We start from the raw sequence: 16,170 nt of genomic DNA, 5'->3' as shown, positions 1-16,170 counted from the left end.
AATAGATAGAGGTCTTTAATATAAACGAAGCAGACTTTAGTACTCTCGAAAAATGCAAGCATGGCGGTTGGATACACGCTGAATTTTTAAACGGCAAGGTTTGCGGCTTTCCGGCGTGTGTAGAGCAAAACTTTGTATTTGCTCGATCTTTTTAACTTTCTATTTATGTATTTAGCATAAACACGTAGATACATATTATATATTTTCGCAGTTAAAATTGGTTTGATGACCGTTATGACGATTTCACAAAGAATTTATGATTTATTTAATATTTTCGAAAATTTTTCATATATAAGTAGGTATTTTTTTTGACATACTTAAATAATAAGTTTCTCGCGAGATTAAGATTGATCTCTGTGGAAATTGTCCGTCTCTTATATAAGAAAATATTTAGCCATCAGTAATATAATAATATTTTATTGTACATATTATCTACCAAACTAGTAATAAAGCATCAAAGCAAAAATAGAGATGTGAAATTGTGAACTTTAAGTATATGTCGCAGTCAACGAGCTTAATCAGCGGTTTTATTATATCCGTTTAATTTATCGTCTGAATGAAATTCAAGAGTTTAATCAAACAGCTAGGCAAGACACTCAAATACATATTTATCGTCAACCGTAAGGCGGAAAGGTTAACTTGAGGTTAACAAGCACTCGATAATAAATTACGGATATATTAGATATGTACAATATACACATTATTCAATTTTTAAGTATTTGATTGTACGACATTCAGAATTCAGACATGGGTTTACGCCAGCAATTATTTTATCTCGTAGGAAAACGCACCAGCTGCAGCGCGGTAGACAAAAAACTATTCTCAAATAATTAATACCCACATGATGCTGCCTTCTGTATTTTTTTCCATAACTATCGACCCACCCCGGCTTCGCACGGGTGCAATGCTGATACTAGATACTACCTACATATCTGGTGCTGGCCGATTCTTTATAAGCGTGCTATATAGTGTGATTTTATTTTGCGGTTAACATTATTATAGTTTATTTGATTTTTAATATTGTTGTCTAATTTATTTATTAAACGGGGAATTATGTATGAACATGTTCTTTCGCCATAGCGGTTTTTTGCTCCAGTAATACGTAATTTATTTTGTGTTACTTTTCGTGTGCCAAGGTTGTGAGATGTTACATTTTGAGTTAATTCTGTATTAAAAAATTGTTCTTTTAGGAGGTGTACTTCTACTTTTTCAGAGATAGGTAAAACATTGCAATGCTTAAAAAGTTTGTTAGCATCGTTTTCGTATTTCTTTTTTATTCTTGCGGGGACTATTTGTTTTAGGCACTTAGGATACGAATTTGAAGGTTGATTATGTTTTGTAAATAGGTTTTATATGTTCTGCCATAGCTACTGAGGCCGTACGATATAATTATTTACGACATCACATTGGAAACCTAAAAATTAGGTAGTTAATAGTAAGTATTTCACCACTATTTAATAGATTTTACTATGTAACATACAAACTTTTCAATCATCTTCATCTATTAAAAAAACCGCTTTTATTATATTATTATGTTTGTATGTATTATTATGATGACGCTATCCAAGCGCTCGCACTCGATAATAAGGAAAAGAACAGCTGAAAAGCGTAAGCATATTAAGGTCTTATTTTGAGGTGTTCCTCTTCTACTACTTGACAAAAACATTATAAACACGGTATAAGATGGATTTATACTATGCTCCTATGTTTTTCTATATATCGAACATAAGGGCTTAAATAAGAAGTAAAATATCGCTGTGGGGACAAGCCCTATGCATCTGTTAACGCTTGTCCGGTAATTGGTGTTGGGCGTTGGCGGATTTCATAAGAAATTTTGATCATATGTATTTTGTTCTAGTAATGCTATTATAAGCAAATACTTTAAGTATAAGTGCCCTTACGCACTAGCGGTTAACCGCGGGGGCGGCTAACCGCGCGGTTAGCCGCTTTCCCATTTTAATATGCAACCGCTTATGATTGTACCAAAGATAATGTATATATATAGGGCAGATTGTACGCACTAATCATAAAAGCGGTTGCATATTAAAATAGGGAAAATGGGAAAGCGGCTAACCGCTAGTGCGTAAGGGCACTAAATAGAAAAGAAAACACAGAAAAGTAGATCAAGTAGATGATCAATCCTCTGAAAAAAAAATTCTTTATGAACACTTTCCAATAAGGCCACCGCTTGTACATATTTTCCTCTTGTCTGTTCATTATGTGTCTCTATTTCTTTTGTGTGTGCAATAAAGAATTTAATGAATAAATACAATAAATATCCAAGGAAAAACAGCACTATTGGGCGTTTACGTATGAAGGAAATACCGACCGCATTTGGTGTGAAATTGAGCTTAGCTAAAAATGAAAGTTAGCTAACGCAAAAAATCTCTTTTTTTAACATTTTTTAAAGAGAATTTCAAAAAGGCGTTATAAACTAACTAAATTTTTAGGAAACACGTGGGAACTTCGTGGGAAACACTCTTCAATTTTCTGATGTAATCTGTAGTGTAGACTGTCGTTGTCTGTAGGCTACTGTCAGTTGAGTTGATATGTCAACCTCATAGAGGAAGGTCAACCTGACGTTTATCGTTATTAAATTTACGTATTATTTTTCGGTACCGGTTACAATTTATTCGTAAAAGTTTTAGTATATCTTAAGAAAAGTAGTGTCTTTATTATGTATTAATTGCCGAGCAACCAATAACTTGTTAAAATGCAGGAAAATATCCCAACATTGATATCTTGTAAGCCCTTAAAAAATCAATACAATGGCTTAAATGAAATCAAAGTAACCGACGAAGAAGTAAGATCAATAAATATCTCGTATTTTATTAAATATGTTTTGAATGAAACTATTTTACTCTTATATTATTTTTACAGTTCACAGTAGGCCGAGGCTTAAAAAGTTCCGTTGTTATACCATCTCTATACATCTCTAGAAGCCACTGTAGTTTTAAAAAACATGAAAATGATTGGATTATTATGGATCATAGTACTTGTGGTATTGAAGTAAATGGAACAAAAATAGGTAAAGGTATGTCCCGGAAACTCCTGTGTAATGACATAATTAAACTGGAACCTTCTCAGGAATTTATGTACAAGTTTGTTTGGGAAGAAGATTGCCCTCCAACAAAACGAATCAAGCTAGAAATAAATGATGATGATGATGACTTAAATCTTAATGATGTTAAAATCAAATTTGAAGAGTCACAAAACTGTGAAATAAAACATTTAGAAGACAAAATATATAAACAGAAACAAATACAGAAAACGAATGAACTTTTAAAAAAACAAATTCACCAATCAATGAACCGAAAAATGGAACAGCTGAACAATGATTTTGCATTGCAAATCGAAAATTTAAAGGGTGAAAAAATCGAGGTGGAAAAACAAAAGTCTCTACTGCTTGCAGAAAGGAATTCACAAGTTTCAGCTATAAAGAAGGAAATGGATGAAAAAATTAAAGAACTAATGGTACTAATTTAAATATTAAAAGTATATTAATATTTAAATTATAAGTTGACATATTAGAAAATTATAATATGATGAATTTGTTCAATATGAAAAAAACTGAGGGCAACTTCATTGTTCAATTCTTGTCCTATAAATTTGTGTAATTTATAGTTTTTTTCTGATTTACTTTAGGACCTATTGATTTATTCAATAGTTTCCTTGCAATAGTTTTAATGTATTAAATGGGAGCTAACATTTCATAAACAGTATTTTATTGTTTTAGGAACAAATAAAGAAACACAACGAAATTGAATCTGAATTGGTAATTGAAAATAATTCTTTAAAAGAGAAATTACTCAAGGAGAGGGAAGACTTTTTGTCTGAATTAAGCAGAGAGAGTTCATCAAAACAAGATCTACTTGAAAAATTAGAAGGCAAAATGAAAGAACAAGAAGAATTACGCTTGAAAGAGAAAATGGAATTAGAAGAATTATTACAAAAGGAATTGGAGCAACTGAGACTAGCTAAAGAAAGAGTAAGTATTAACTTGATTTAAACAATACTACAGACTGGATTTTTAACCATTCAAACTAGTATGAAATAGAAGGATTTCAAATTAATCAAAATTATAAATCTGAATTGATCTGTAATAATATTTTTTTAATAATATTTTTTTTTATTGGAAAGCTTTTTATACTATATTTTAACACGAGCAGCCTTAGTCTATTAGTACTTAGTACATAAGCATGGGGATTTTTTAGGTCTTGACAAATACTTAATGAAAACTCTATATTCCTTTTACAGGAGTTGAATGAGCTAGCTGAACAGCAGAAGCAGAGAGAGTTAGAGTTAATGGAGGAACACAATAAAATCAGGGAAAATCTTGAAAAGCAAATTGAGATCACTGCAAAACAAAAACAAGAAACAGAACAACAACTGAGTAACCAAGTAGAACAAATGAAGAAACTCTCTGATGAAGACAAATTGAAAATGGAACAATTGGTATGAACTATGTTATTAAATAAGATTTTTATGCCTCAATGTTGTGACGGAGCACATAATCAAGAATAATTAGCCAGTTTTGTAGGATAATACATATCCTGAACATAGTATTATTGTGTAATAAAATCATATAATTGTTGTTTTTCAGATTCAAGAAAGAGAAGAAATTCAGAAGTGTCTATTGGCAGCTAAAGAAGATGCAAAAAGATCAGTTGAAGCTTTACAGGTAAATTTATAGATTTAGTTTATGCTTATCACCATAGAACCTTTTTTATACAATATTTAAGTAAAGTTTTCTCTTTTGATAATATATTAAGCAAAAAATTCGTAATTGTAAATTCTAAAATTATAAAATTTGCACAAACTAAATAGTAAATATCATAATTCATAAGTGAGTATATTGAATATTTGTAGTCTCGAGTAGAAGCCAGAGAAGTGCAGTTGGCTGTTCTGGCTGCGCAAAGAATACATCAGCAATCTGAACAATCTGGCCAAGTCATAAACAATTTACAAGTACAACTTGAAAAGGTTTGTATCTTACTATTTTAACATTAGATTTAAAAGATTGTGTGTGTATAAATATACAGAAAACTGTAATGGAAAAGGTTAAAACAATTATTTAACTTATATTTTCTATTAAACCACTTTTTGTGTTTCTGTAAACTTACATTTTTTCTAAGATTAAAACCAAACTACGAGATGTGGAGTGTGAAAAGGAGAAGTTGTTGGAAAATGCGTCAGATCAAACTGAACACAAGGCTAGCTCATCGAAACAGGAAACATTAACGGAAGTTGGTGAAATAATGGAGAGTGAATTGCAATGCAGTATTTGCGCGGAATTATTTGTATCAGCCACTACGCTTAACTGCTCTCACACATTCTGTAAATACTGTATCACTACATGGAAGAAGAAGAAGAAGGACTGTCCAATCTGTAGGTGAGTATTTATATGTACTGTGATTTTATAAAGATATGAGTAAGTAGATAATGCATTGCGATCATAGGAATATAATTGCATATGCTCGCTTTGCGACCTTATTTTATTTGTTTTTGCTCTATCAGTAATTATATACTAGCTGCTCCGCGCGGTTTCACCCCCGTGGCACTCCTGTTAGTAGGAGCTTCATGATGAGGCCTATAGCCTTCCTCGATAAATGAGCTATCTAACAACAAAAGAATTTTTTAAATTGGACCAGTAGTTCCCGAGATTAGTGCGTTCAAACAAACAAACTCTTCATCTAATATTAGTATTAGATACACGTACTTTTATGCCATGTATTTTTTAGTTTGAGTCAGATAGTTTAGGTAAATTATGGTAATTATAATTTATGTTTCAATAGTGAGATCAAATTATTATGAAAAATTTAAATTAAATAACTGACATGGTCTGTATATGTTATGTCCTAAACAGCTTGATACTTTACAGGGCGCCAATCACATCGGAATGTAGAAGCTTAGTATTAGACTCGTTTATTGATAAAATGGTACAGAACCTCACAGTTGAAATGAAAAAGAAACGTGAAGATATGTTGAAAAATAGAGAAGGTAATAAATATAATAATATATATATTCAGCATTTTTTACACTTCGTGAACAAGATGGCTTCATAAATGTTTTTACTAAAATTAATTCTTACAAATTTTATAAAATTAATTTAAATTAACAGTTCATTACACATCCACAAAAACAGTATTCATTAAATTATCATTTGTGACGTTCATTGTCTGTATTGTATTTAGTTTTGCTAGCATATTATTTGATATCAGTAGGTTTTCGTAATATATATAATATAATATTTTGAGTTTCGTAATTAAAAGTTGTTCATTTTATATTTTATGTTACACATATACACATAATCAGTGTATAAAAGATAAATATTACAATTATAAGTATATTGTATTTAAATAAAGTAAGAACTTTATGAAGCTGTGTTGTTCACAGAAGTGGAGCTTGATCCTGTGACACAGCCCAGCCAAATGAGCAGCCGGTATGCGCTTTATTATATTTCACATTTATGTTTCTGGTTATGCTTTTTAATATTAACTAAGTCATTAACATTACGCATTACTTGACAATCTAATGCATACGCCATTAAAAAAAGCTATTGCGGTTTTGGATTACGTTTAGATACAAAATTCTACAACGTGAAGCATAATATTTATGTTCACTGGTATTTCTCTTGTCGTAGTTATAGCTTACTTAAAATCAAATAATTAAACAAAATAACTATCGACACTAGACGTGAAGGAAACTCCTCACAACATACACAAAACATAAATAATTTTCATATACTATTATGTACTTTTAAACCTGTGTTTGAATTAGAATTAAACTTGCCAAAATGATGTTAATAAATTACTGGCATAATCTTCCAACAATTAACGTGTCATTTCAATTATTTAATAACTAGCTGTGCCTTGCGGTTTCACCCGCAATGGTTCTGCTCCTGTTGGTCTTAGCGTGATGATAAATGGGCTATCTAACACCGAAATAATTTTTCAAATCGGACCAGTAGTTCCCGAGATTAGCGCGTTCAAACAAACAAACAAACTCTTCAGCTTTATAATATTAGTATAGATATAAAACATTGAATTTTCCCTATCATCTATTTATTCGTTAACTTAATATGAATATTGTAGAAGAAACTCGTTTGAAAGCGACTGGGACACCGCGGCGAGTGACTCCGCGCTCGAGGAGGGGCAGGAGGAGGAATACTACGACGACGAGTTCTACTACGACAACAACCCAGCTAACTTCGACAGCTACGACTAGTAAGGAATAATTTGTATTCAATTACATTAAAGCACCTTATACACGGTCCATTTGGCTGTACGTCCCGCTAAGGTCATACACGATGCACGACGCAAAACGACAGTGAATAGTTTTAATAAGGAAGTAAATCCATTAAATCACTCATCATATTAACTGACGTTTGATATGTTATCTGTGGATTTTGCATTTGCCTCTGCCATGGTTCTATAATAATCTACTACCTAGCTGCTAGAGTCTGTCTAAAAAGTCAGTTTACATGGGTAATTTAAGTAGAAATTTAAAAACTTATACTGGTAACCCTGCAGGTGCTGTCAAAATTGTAAATTATAACCTAGCTTTTCTCAATTTTATTTAGATTTTCCTGTTTAATATTCGTATAAAATGCCAAAACCTTTGAGCAGTAGTGCGAGGGATATAATTAACAAGGTTATTAAGTTTTGTCAGCGTAAAAAAGCAGAACAAAGAGATTTGGTGAACAAAAACAAAGTTACAGAAAGAGTATCCGCCATGACCGGTATGTAACACTAGTTGATACTTGTATTTATTTAATTTTTTTTTCTTGTAATTTATATGTAATTAAGTACTAAAATGTGCAAAGGTGTGATCGTTTGTTTATTTGTTTCCTTACACAGAATATGATTTTTCAGGTGTTTCAAGCGTGACTTTGGCTCGTATTAAAAAAGAAGCTAGCGTAAATAACGGAGTATGGCGCACGCCTGGAAAAGGTCGTGGTTCAAAAAATGGACGCCCTTTGAAAATCAATTTGGATGACTTTGATAAATTCAATTCAATTTCTAATTGCATTGACTCTGCTTTGTTTTGTTTATGCAAGTCAAAGTTAATAAATGTATGTACATTATGTTCTGAAGTGTTTTTTTATTTGTTGACTTTTCCTGTAATCCTGTACCTACCTCAAATATTTTTTTAATCACTTATCATTTTTAATATTTTTATCAAATTTTAATATAAATATTTTTATTCTAATGTATCTAGTTTGTACGTATAAACTATACATTATTTGCAGTGTTGCTAGGTTGAGTTTTAAAATTACCCTTTAAATTACCCATGTAAACTGACTTTTTAGACAGACTATAGCCCCGGAGTTGTGTTTTTATTACAAGTTTAAAAAGTTATTCGAAGCTATCTATTATCCTGATCAAGGCGAAGACAAATCCATCAACTCATCAATTTCAGTTCAATCAATCCTTTTTTATAAGAGGTGTAACAAATATCAATCCAATTTTTAAAATAATACGTATATTGTATAAGTTATATTTCATTGATGTATATTTAATTAAAAAATACGTTATATTTATGTCGCTAATATAACTTTTTTCTTTCAGTCCCATCAGTTTCATCATCGCTGTTCACACGTACCCCAGACGTTCAGGCGATTCCAATAGTGGACTTGACAACAATACCGATCCTGCCAACGCTAATGGTTTGTATTAAATATCATTTTCTGAATACATAACTTACTAATTTAAAAAAACGGATCGCAACATCGTATTTTATCTGAAAGAGTCTATATATGTGTATGATAATTTGCTATTTCAAACTATCACAGACATATATAGATCAGTACCTAGTAAATAATTAATAGGAACATTTTGGAAGCGAAATGTATTTATATAATATACCTATATTATATGATTCTACTTCAGGTCTGAATCAAAATTGGGAATCACCACTGGTAATATATCAATCCATTATAAATTCAATATCTTTCAAATACCCTCAATTTACTTTAAGAATGTTTATAGCTACAGGTTTAATAGGGACAACAATCCGCGTAGGTTCCGTTTCAGAGATTTAAGTGTCAAGATAACACTTTTACTATTTATGGGTCGCAATTAGCAATATACGAGGGCGATTCAATAAATACTTAGCCTAGAAAAAGTATACGAAAATTTTGGAAAAGTAGCAATTTATTTATCAACATAGTCTCCTTTTAGTTCGATATACTTAGTCCAGCGATGCTCCAACTTTTTTAACCCGTCCGAAAAATATGTTTTCTCAAACTCTGTAAAATAGGCCTCCGCTATAACCTCTTCATTTGATCCATATCTATTCCCGGCGAGGGATTTTTTCAGATTAGGAAACAGAAAGAAGTCACCAGGGGCTAAATCTGGAGAATACGGTGGATAAAGCAGCAATTCGAAGCATAATTCGACCAATTTGGCCATGGCAACGGCAGACATGTAAACCAGTGCGTTGTCGTGGTGAAACAACACCTTTTTCTTCGCCAGATGGGGTCGTTTTTTCTTTAATTCGGCGTCGAATCGGTCCAATAAATTGGCATAGTAAAGCCCTGTAATTGGTTTACCCTTGTCGAGGTAATCGATGTAGACAACTCCTTGTGAATCCCAGAAAATGGTGGCCATAACTTTTGTGGCCGAATTTACAGTTTTCGCCTTCTTTGGAGTACGTTCCCCGGTCTGGATCCATTATTTTGATTGCTTCTTGGTCTCTGGTGTGTACCAGTGAATCCAGGTTTCATCGACTGTCACAAAACGACGCAAAAACTCCCCTGGATTCCGCTTAAACAACGCCAAACACGTCTCCGACGTGGGCTCACTGTTGCGCTTGTTTTCCGGTGTGAGTAAATGCGGCACCCATCGCGCCGACAGCTTTCTCATGCCGAGTTCCTCGTGAAGAATATGATTGACTGTTCCTTCTGAAATGCCTACAGTCTCAGCTAGCTCCCGAACCTTCAATCGGCGATTTGTCAATACGAGATCATGGATTTTTTTAATGTTTTCCTCCGTAGCAGCTGTTTTTGGTGCACCTGGACGTGGTTCATCAAAAACCGACGTACGGCCACGTGCAAACTCGTTGAACCAATTCTTGAGGGTGGCTATCGATGGAGAAGAGTCACCGTACACAGCATCCAAGCGGCCTTTGATTTCGATATGCTCTTTCCCGTCCAAAAATAGGAATCAAATCACCGAACGATATTGCTCTTTTTCCATTTTTGTAAAACCGATCGATACGTTCGCTTCCATAGGTTGTCAAATTAAAACAAATGAAGGGATTGGAATGAAAATTAAAAAAAATACTTAAAAAAGAATGAGCTACATTGTGGTAAACCTATTTTGAAACAATAGCGCCCCCTGGTGATGAGGCTAGGTACTTATTGAATGCACCAGGTATGTATATCCATACTAAATTGCATGTCATTTAACGATATGCCACACAATATAACCAAAAAACACATAAAAAAGCTAAAAAAACAAGAAAGAACTTAAAAACTAATTGACCCTTAAATTATATAATATTTTTACAAATACACACATAAAAAAAGAAGGGAGAAAATAGGGCAAATCAGCTTACTGCGCGGCTCGTTGGTTGCTGACAATAAACTTGCGTGTGTAAACATGATGTGTTTCAGCATTTCCCATTGCGGAAATTCTTCCACGAGTTGTAATTATAGTAATAAAGTATCTATTGAAAATTAACGCCCTCTGTTGTCTGAAAAGCCGATTTTTTTCGTATTGGAGCAAAAAGAAACAAAACCTCTCATGTACTTATACATGTAGAGATGTTATTTTAAAATAAACCGTAAATTCGTGCGTTAGGATTCATATTATTTAAAAGCTGAGTTTAATATTTAAGTTAGTTTTCACTACAATCAAGCTGTCCAATAAAAGGCATAGTTTACATATTGTGTGTACTGTTTAGCTATCGGTTTAAATGTGTTGATTTTGGCGATTTGTGGTTTTCATATTATTTAGATTTCTTCATAGAAACCGTAACCGTAACCAACGAAATACATCAAATATTTCACTTTATTAGATTTCATAAAGTCTTATTTAAAAAAATAATAGCAATAAAGTGTTTAAAAAACTAATGACCTTCATCCAAAGTAATCGATGACATTGAAATTATTATTGGAAATGTGATCTTAAAATTAGGTTAAAAAAACTCGCTTCAATGCAGATAGGATCAACTAAATGAAAAAATAACTTTTTTTTTTTGTATTCTTTTTATTATTGAGTAAGGAATTATAAGATAAACGAAACTATTGAATACAAATTAATCGGTACTGATAAATATAATATTACTTATGTGTATGATTTTTTAAAGTTTATTTACTTCGACAATTACTCAGACCAATGAAAAAGTACCTACTTTGTTTATAAAAGTAGATTTTTTTATGGTCATTTCTTTTTAAAAATTTAGAATTTGAGCTGTCTGATTGATACCACACTTAAAATCCATATCGATCATGCGTTGGCGAGGAATCTAACTTCTACATAAAATGTTTAAACGTATGCTTTTTTGATACGCAGGTACTACCGCAGGAGGTAATAGAAGTGGCAGACGAAGACGAGAGTATGTCCCGGGCGTCCCCGGCTCGTACTACGGAGGCTACGGCCACTGCTACCGATGCGGAGCCTTCGGCCACTGGGCACCAGGCTGCCCCCGCGTGTAATTAAGCAATTAAAATAATTAAAGATATATTTTATGAATTAATTGTTTATTTCTTTCTTCAGTAATTAATGTATGTTATGTAGTATCTACTATAATATGTGTTGTTACGATAAGTATTTAAGAAAGAAGTTAAATAAATATATAGATAAATAAATGAGGACTTTCTTATCCCAAACGTTTGCAACAACCAACCTAAGATACATAAACGAAATATATTGCAATTATTATAGGGGCCGAACTAAATACAGACCAGCGCCGATAGCCAGACACCATAAGTGAGTCTTCAGTATTCTAGAAATTTCAACAAATTAAAAAAACACAATGATGTGATATGTTTTAACGCATGTTTTTTGTTTAAATCTATACTAATATTATAAAGCTGAAGAATTATTTGTTTTTTTGAACGCGCTAATCTCAGAAACTACTGGTTCGATTTGAAAAATTCTATCGGTGATAGCTCATTTATTGAGAAAGGCTATATTATAGGCTATTTAGCATCACGCTAAGACCAATAAATTATAGGAGTGGAGCCATGCGGGTGAAACCGCGCGGCGCAGCTTGTCAAGAAATACAAAACATTTACAATAATCGTACTTACCTAGTTCATTTTGTGAATGCCAATATAATTATTATAGTATGGAATGTGTTGTAATCAGGTAAATTATGTACAAAAAATGCTACATGATATGCTTAAATGATACACCGTAATTGTTAATTAATTTTATTTCACGGAACAAATACAAATAACACCTTAAAATGAATTTCAAATAGATCAATAATTCAAAGATCAAAATGCATAATCAAATATGTACTTACAACTGGTCTATCTTGGTACATATATTATACTAAAACAATCAAAGTAGGTAATAAAATTGTAACTTTTAATTAACATTACGTATGTAATAACAATCATTCTCTATTCGAATATTTGAATTAAATTATTTAGGTACCTAGGTACTATATTACAAAAAATGCAAAATTTTCATAAATTTATAGTGCGAAGCGATAATAAAATTTTATTGAAGTATTTTACTTAACAGGAAGACAAAAACGTTTCGATATTGAAAAATAAAGAATCAAGTACCTAGCTTGCCATAAAAGTTGTTATTTAAAATACAACAAATTTGAGTAAATTGTAATTTTAAGGTCATAATTTAGTACAAGTCAAAAATTAATCCGTCATAGATATTATGAATAAATACTATTGCAATATGGATCAAGTCTGATCCCAGTGACACAATATATTATATACCGCAACCAATAAGAGTATCATAAAATATAAAAAAAAACATAGGGAACTTACTATTCTATAAATTATAATATACAATATTGATTTGATTGTATTTTAATTGATGCATCTATTTTTATGGACTATATTTTAAGGTTGGGTTAACTTTGAACATTTCGCATAGTCGGATATACATAACTTGGACACATACAAGTAGATTTAAATGAAATAACAATCCGAAAATATCTATTAATTATTTTTGTGTCGAAATTATCTATTTTCTTGAATCCATAGTAATAATACAAAAACATTGCATAAACTAATGCTGCAGAGCCTGCAGATAATATTCTATAACTCATTAAATATGTACCTAACATATTTATTTTCAATAAATAAAACATTGTTAATAATACACACACAGCCACAATTTTATTTCTTATGTGAAAGGAAAATTTTTAAGCAAAAAGCAATACTGAAACCATTTTGAGCTTTCAAAATTGTGTATATTATATAAATATTTATTAATCAATTGTCTTTTAAAATAAATTAATAAGTATCATTATTAAATATTAAATACAATTTTATCTACTATATAAGCTTTGTTCACAATCACTTTTTGGTTGGTGTTTATCTAATAAAATTGTTTATTATTAGCAAACAAGAGTAAATGCCAGAAAATGATCCTCATTGATTGATCATATTTATTATTATTTTAAATTTAAATTCATGCTTCACCACATACAACTATCAAATACCTATAGCCACTCCAAAAAATCCAGCACACACAACAGAATTTAGTGATTACACTTAAGTGGTTCATTACATTAATTAACAAACATTTCTCTAATGCCTTATTCAACTATCTATATGAATTGGAACATGGTAAACATTTTAATCATTCTTTTTATCAGTTGCTTCTGGTTGATTTGTAATAGCAAGATTTTCATTTTGCGATTGTTTTTGTTGCTGCTCCATTTCACCAGAGAAACCAAATTCATTGACACGCTTGTGATCAACTTTGTAAATCCAACGCTGGTACAAGAAAATGAAGAACACAATATCTGTAACAAAATACTCTTATTAGTTTATCTTATCTCATTTATCATTGACATAGATCAACAAGACTTATATAGAAGAATACATACCATCTCTGAAACATCCCAAGCGGTACATTGTTGGCATTTTAATAACAAATGCAAATATATCATCAATGAATGTGTTTAAGAATTTGTAAGTCATCATACGCCAAGGTAAATGAGCTACAGACTTTAATTTGTAATTAATGAATAACTGAGGTGTCATCATAATGAAACCAAAAGTTAAAAGGTATCCATACATCATGTTGAGAATAAATGAATACCATCCTTTATGCTCCAAGTACAATAAGGAATAAATTCCATATCCAACTAGAAGCGGGAAGCACGCCCAACTTAGGTATCTAAAAGCTAGCATATCATATTGCTTTGTGCTTGATTCAACATAAGAACCTTTATCAGTGAATGACAATTTTGGAAAACCAAATATCCTATCTTCTCTATTCAACTTGACATCCATAACTTTATTTATCTTCCATATCTCAATCATCAAACCAATGAAGCAAGATATTCTGACCATGACATTTGTTTCATTATCTAGAACATAGAGCAGCACAACTGTAGATTGGAAGACATTGAAGAAGACTGATCTAACAGAAAGACCTTCAAGTGATTGTCTATTGTTCCAGAATTGAATGTCATTTTTGAATGCTAAAAGCTCAAAAATTGAATGTAGAATGGAAACAGATATTGTTAAACCCAACAAGTATGGAGACGTATCAAGAAGCAATTCTTTAACAGTATCTTGCTCCTCATCTTGCTCTTCAGCACCTAAAGCAGAAAATACACTCAATTTATCCCTCATCACTTGTGCTGTGTACAACTGCCATTTAAAAAGACTCAGTGGTTGATATGTGAGTTCAAGTTGAAGAGTAGTTGTTGTCTTATTTAAGGGAAAATAGTCTCGCATCATGTTCCAATAATCATTTAAAAATACAGCTGGTTTATACTTTTTACCATCAGGTAAAAAGTAAATAAACTCATCTAACGGTGGAGGCACACTCCCTTGCATCCAATTAGTTTGATCTGTAACTAAATTGATTGTTAAATTTGGATGCCAATGGGATACTATTTCTTCTTGCATTGTTTCCGCTTTCTTCAGCTCTTCTTCAGATTTTTCACTCTGCCCAGTTAGAAGATTGTGCGTTTTTAGATATTTCAACTTCTTGTATTTATTCAACATTTTTCTCCCATAGGTAACATATTGCCCAGCATTATTAGTCTTATCTCTTGGATCTGGTGATTTCCCAGAAGGTACAATATAAACATGCAGATATATAGACCCATTATTTTTCAGTGATTCTGATGCTTCAATACTTGTTGAATAAGTATATGTTCCATCATTATTGGGGCCTCCTGACCAGTCACCATAAATAAGTCCAGACTGTTTCCAAATCAATTGTGCATTTTCAAAATTGTTAAATTCACGTTCAGAAATGTAAGAATACATATCTAAAACTGTTCCATTGTCAAACATATTTATTGCAGGTACTCTAGGAGCACCTGTGGCACTGTTCACATCAATTTTTGGTGCCGATGGTTGGCGAAACATTGATGTAATAAAATATACAACTAGTGCCCTTATGATAAGAGACTTGGTAATGGCAAAAAATGATTCCATTTTAGTTGGTTGCATTCGACGACGTTGTTCGTCAATTTGGGCATTAATCTGAAAATTGGGAAAGTCATATTTAACAAAATTAAGAAAATATCGGAAAAATCATCAAAAATCAATTTAGAATTTATCACTTACATCCACATTTTCATTTTCAGCACCCGTGGTTTCTATGTTCGATCCACTCGGCACTAATTTATCTGAGGCTGTTTCACCAGATGAATTTTCTTCAGTAATATTAACCATCTTTATATCTTTAGGATATTTTATCGATTTTAAAAAGAATTATTGTAGGTAATGTAATTCACGACATGTCACACACCATAGAGTCCTGGACAATGACAATGGTGAATAGACAAAAGACTCAAGGCGAAGAGCAGTGTTGCCAACCCCAATTCTAGAAAATTAGTAGATTATGTGCCAAAATATATTGGTAGAAGTTGGTAGAATGTAAAATGCAAAATTGATAGATCTACCACCTCAATTAAGAAGGTTTTTTGAGTTTAAAAATGCATGAACTGTTCTTAAAATGTTAATTTTTTAAAATTATACATATTTTTATTAAAAAGTTT

At 31.7% G+C, this 16,170-nt stretch overlaps 2 protein-coding genes across 3 annotated transcripts; one reads left to right on the top strand and one right to left on the bottom strand.

The window, feature by feature from the left end:
• The first annotated feature begins 2,537 nt into the window (after positions 1 to 2,537).
• LOC123693576 (E3 ubiquitin-protein ligase RNF8-like) lies at positions 2,538 to 11,815 on the top strand. Of its 2 annotated transcripts, XM_045638740.1 has the most exons (12): positions 2,538 to 2,803; positions 2,881 to 3,474; positions 3,737 to 3,988; positions 4,258 to 4,455; positions 4,604 to 4,681; positions 4,870 to 4,983; positions 5,136 to 5,392; positions 5,882 to 6,000; positions 6,397 to 6,442; positions 7,095 to 7,226; positions 8,571 to 8,668; positions 11,520 to 11,815. In XM_045638740.1, exons 1-12 carry the CDS (start codon positions 2,714 to 2,716, stop codon positions 11,660 to 11,662), a joined length of 2,121 nt encoding a protein of 706 aa, XP_045494696.1. In that variant the 5' UTR covers positions 2,538 to 2,713; the 3' UTR covers positions 11,663 to 11,815. The 2 variants fall into 2 exon arrangements, with proteins under 2 accessions (XP_045494696.1, XP_045494697.1); XM_045638741.1 differs by lacking the exon at positions 6,397 to 6,442.
• Positions 11,816 to 12,369: 554 nt separating this feature from the next.
• On the bottom strand, positions 12,370 to 15,952 carry LOC123693577 (cleft lip and palate transmembrane protein 1 homolog). The gene is made up of 3 exons (XM_045638742.1): positions 15,737 to 15,952; positions 14,035 to 15,652; positions 12,370 to 13,950 (listed from the first exon to the last, which is right to left on the bottom strand). The coding sequence occupies exons 1-3, from the start codon at positions 15,842 to 15,844 to the stop codon at positions 13,781 to 13,783; spliced, it is 1,896 nt and encodes a 631-aa protein (XP_045494698.1). The 5' UTR covers positions 15,845 to 15,952; the 3' UTR covers positions 12,370 to 13,780.
• Positions 15,953 to 16,170: the final 218 nt, after the last annotated feature.

Source organism: Colias croceus, chromosome 8 (assembly GCF_905220415.1).
Source record: "Colias croceus chromosome 8, ilColCroc2.1".
In the NCBI taxonomy this organism is placed as follows: Eukaryota; Metazoa; Arthropoda; class Insecta; order Lepidoptera; family Pieridae; genus Colias; species Colias croceus.
The sequence above is the reverse complement of the archived record's forward strand: the minus strand, read 5'-3'. Positions and strand labels throughout refer to the sequence as shown.

Bases quoted from the DNA above. Each gene is read 5' to 3' on its own strand.
- LOC123693577 (XM_045638742.1), bottom strand. From the start codon at position 15,844: ATGGTTAATATTACTGAAGAAAATTCATCTGGTGAAACAGCCTCAGAT. The intron at 15,653-15,736 runs GTAAGTGATAAA...CCCAATTTTCAG, and splicing joins CTGAAAATGAAAATGTGGAT to ATTAATGCCCAAATTGACGA. The intron at 13,951-14,034 runs GTATGTATTCTT...ATTTTGTTACAG, and splicing joins CTTGGGATGTTTCAGAGATG to ATATTGTGTTCTTCATTTTC.
- LOC123693576 (XM_045638740.1), top strand. From the start codon at position 2,714: ATGCAGGAAAATATCCCAACATTGATATCTTGTAAGCCCTTAAAAAAT. The intron at 3,989-4,257 runs GTAAGTATTAAC...TTCCTTTTACAG, and splicing joins TGAGACTAGCTAAAGAAAGA to GAGTTGAATGAGCTAGCTGA. The intron at 8,669-11,519 runs GTTTGTATTAAA...TTTGATACGCAG, and splicing joins CGATCCTGCCAACGCTAATG to GTACTACCGCAGGAGGTAAT.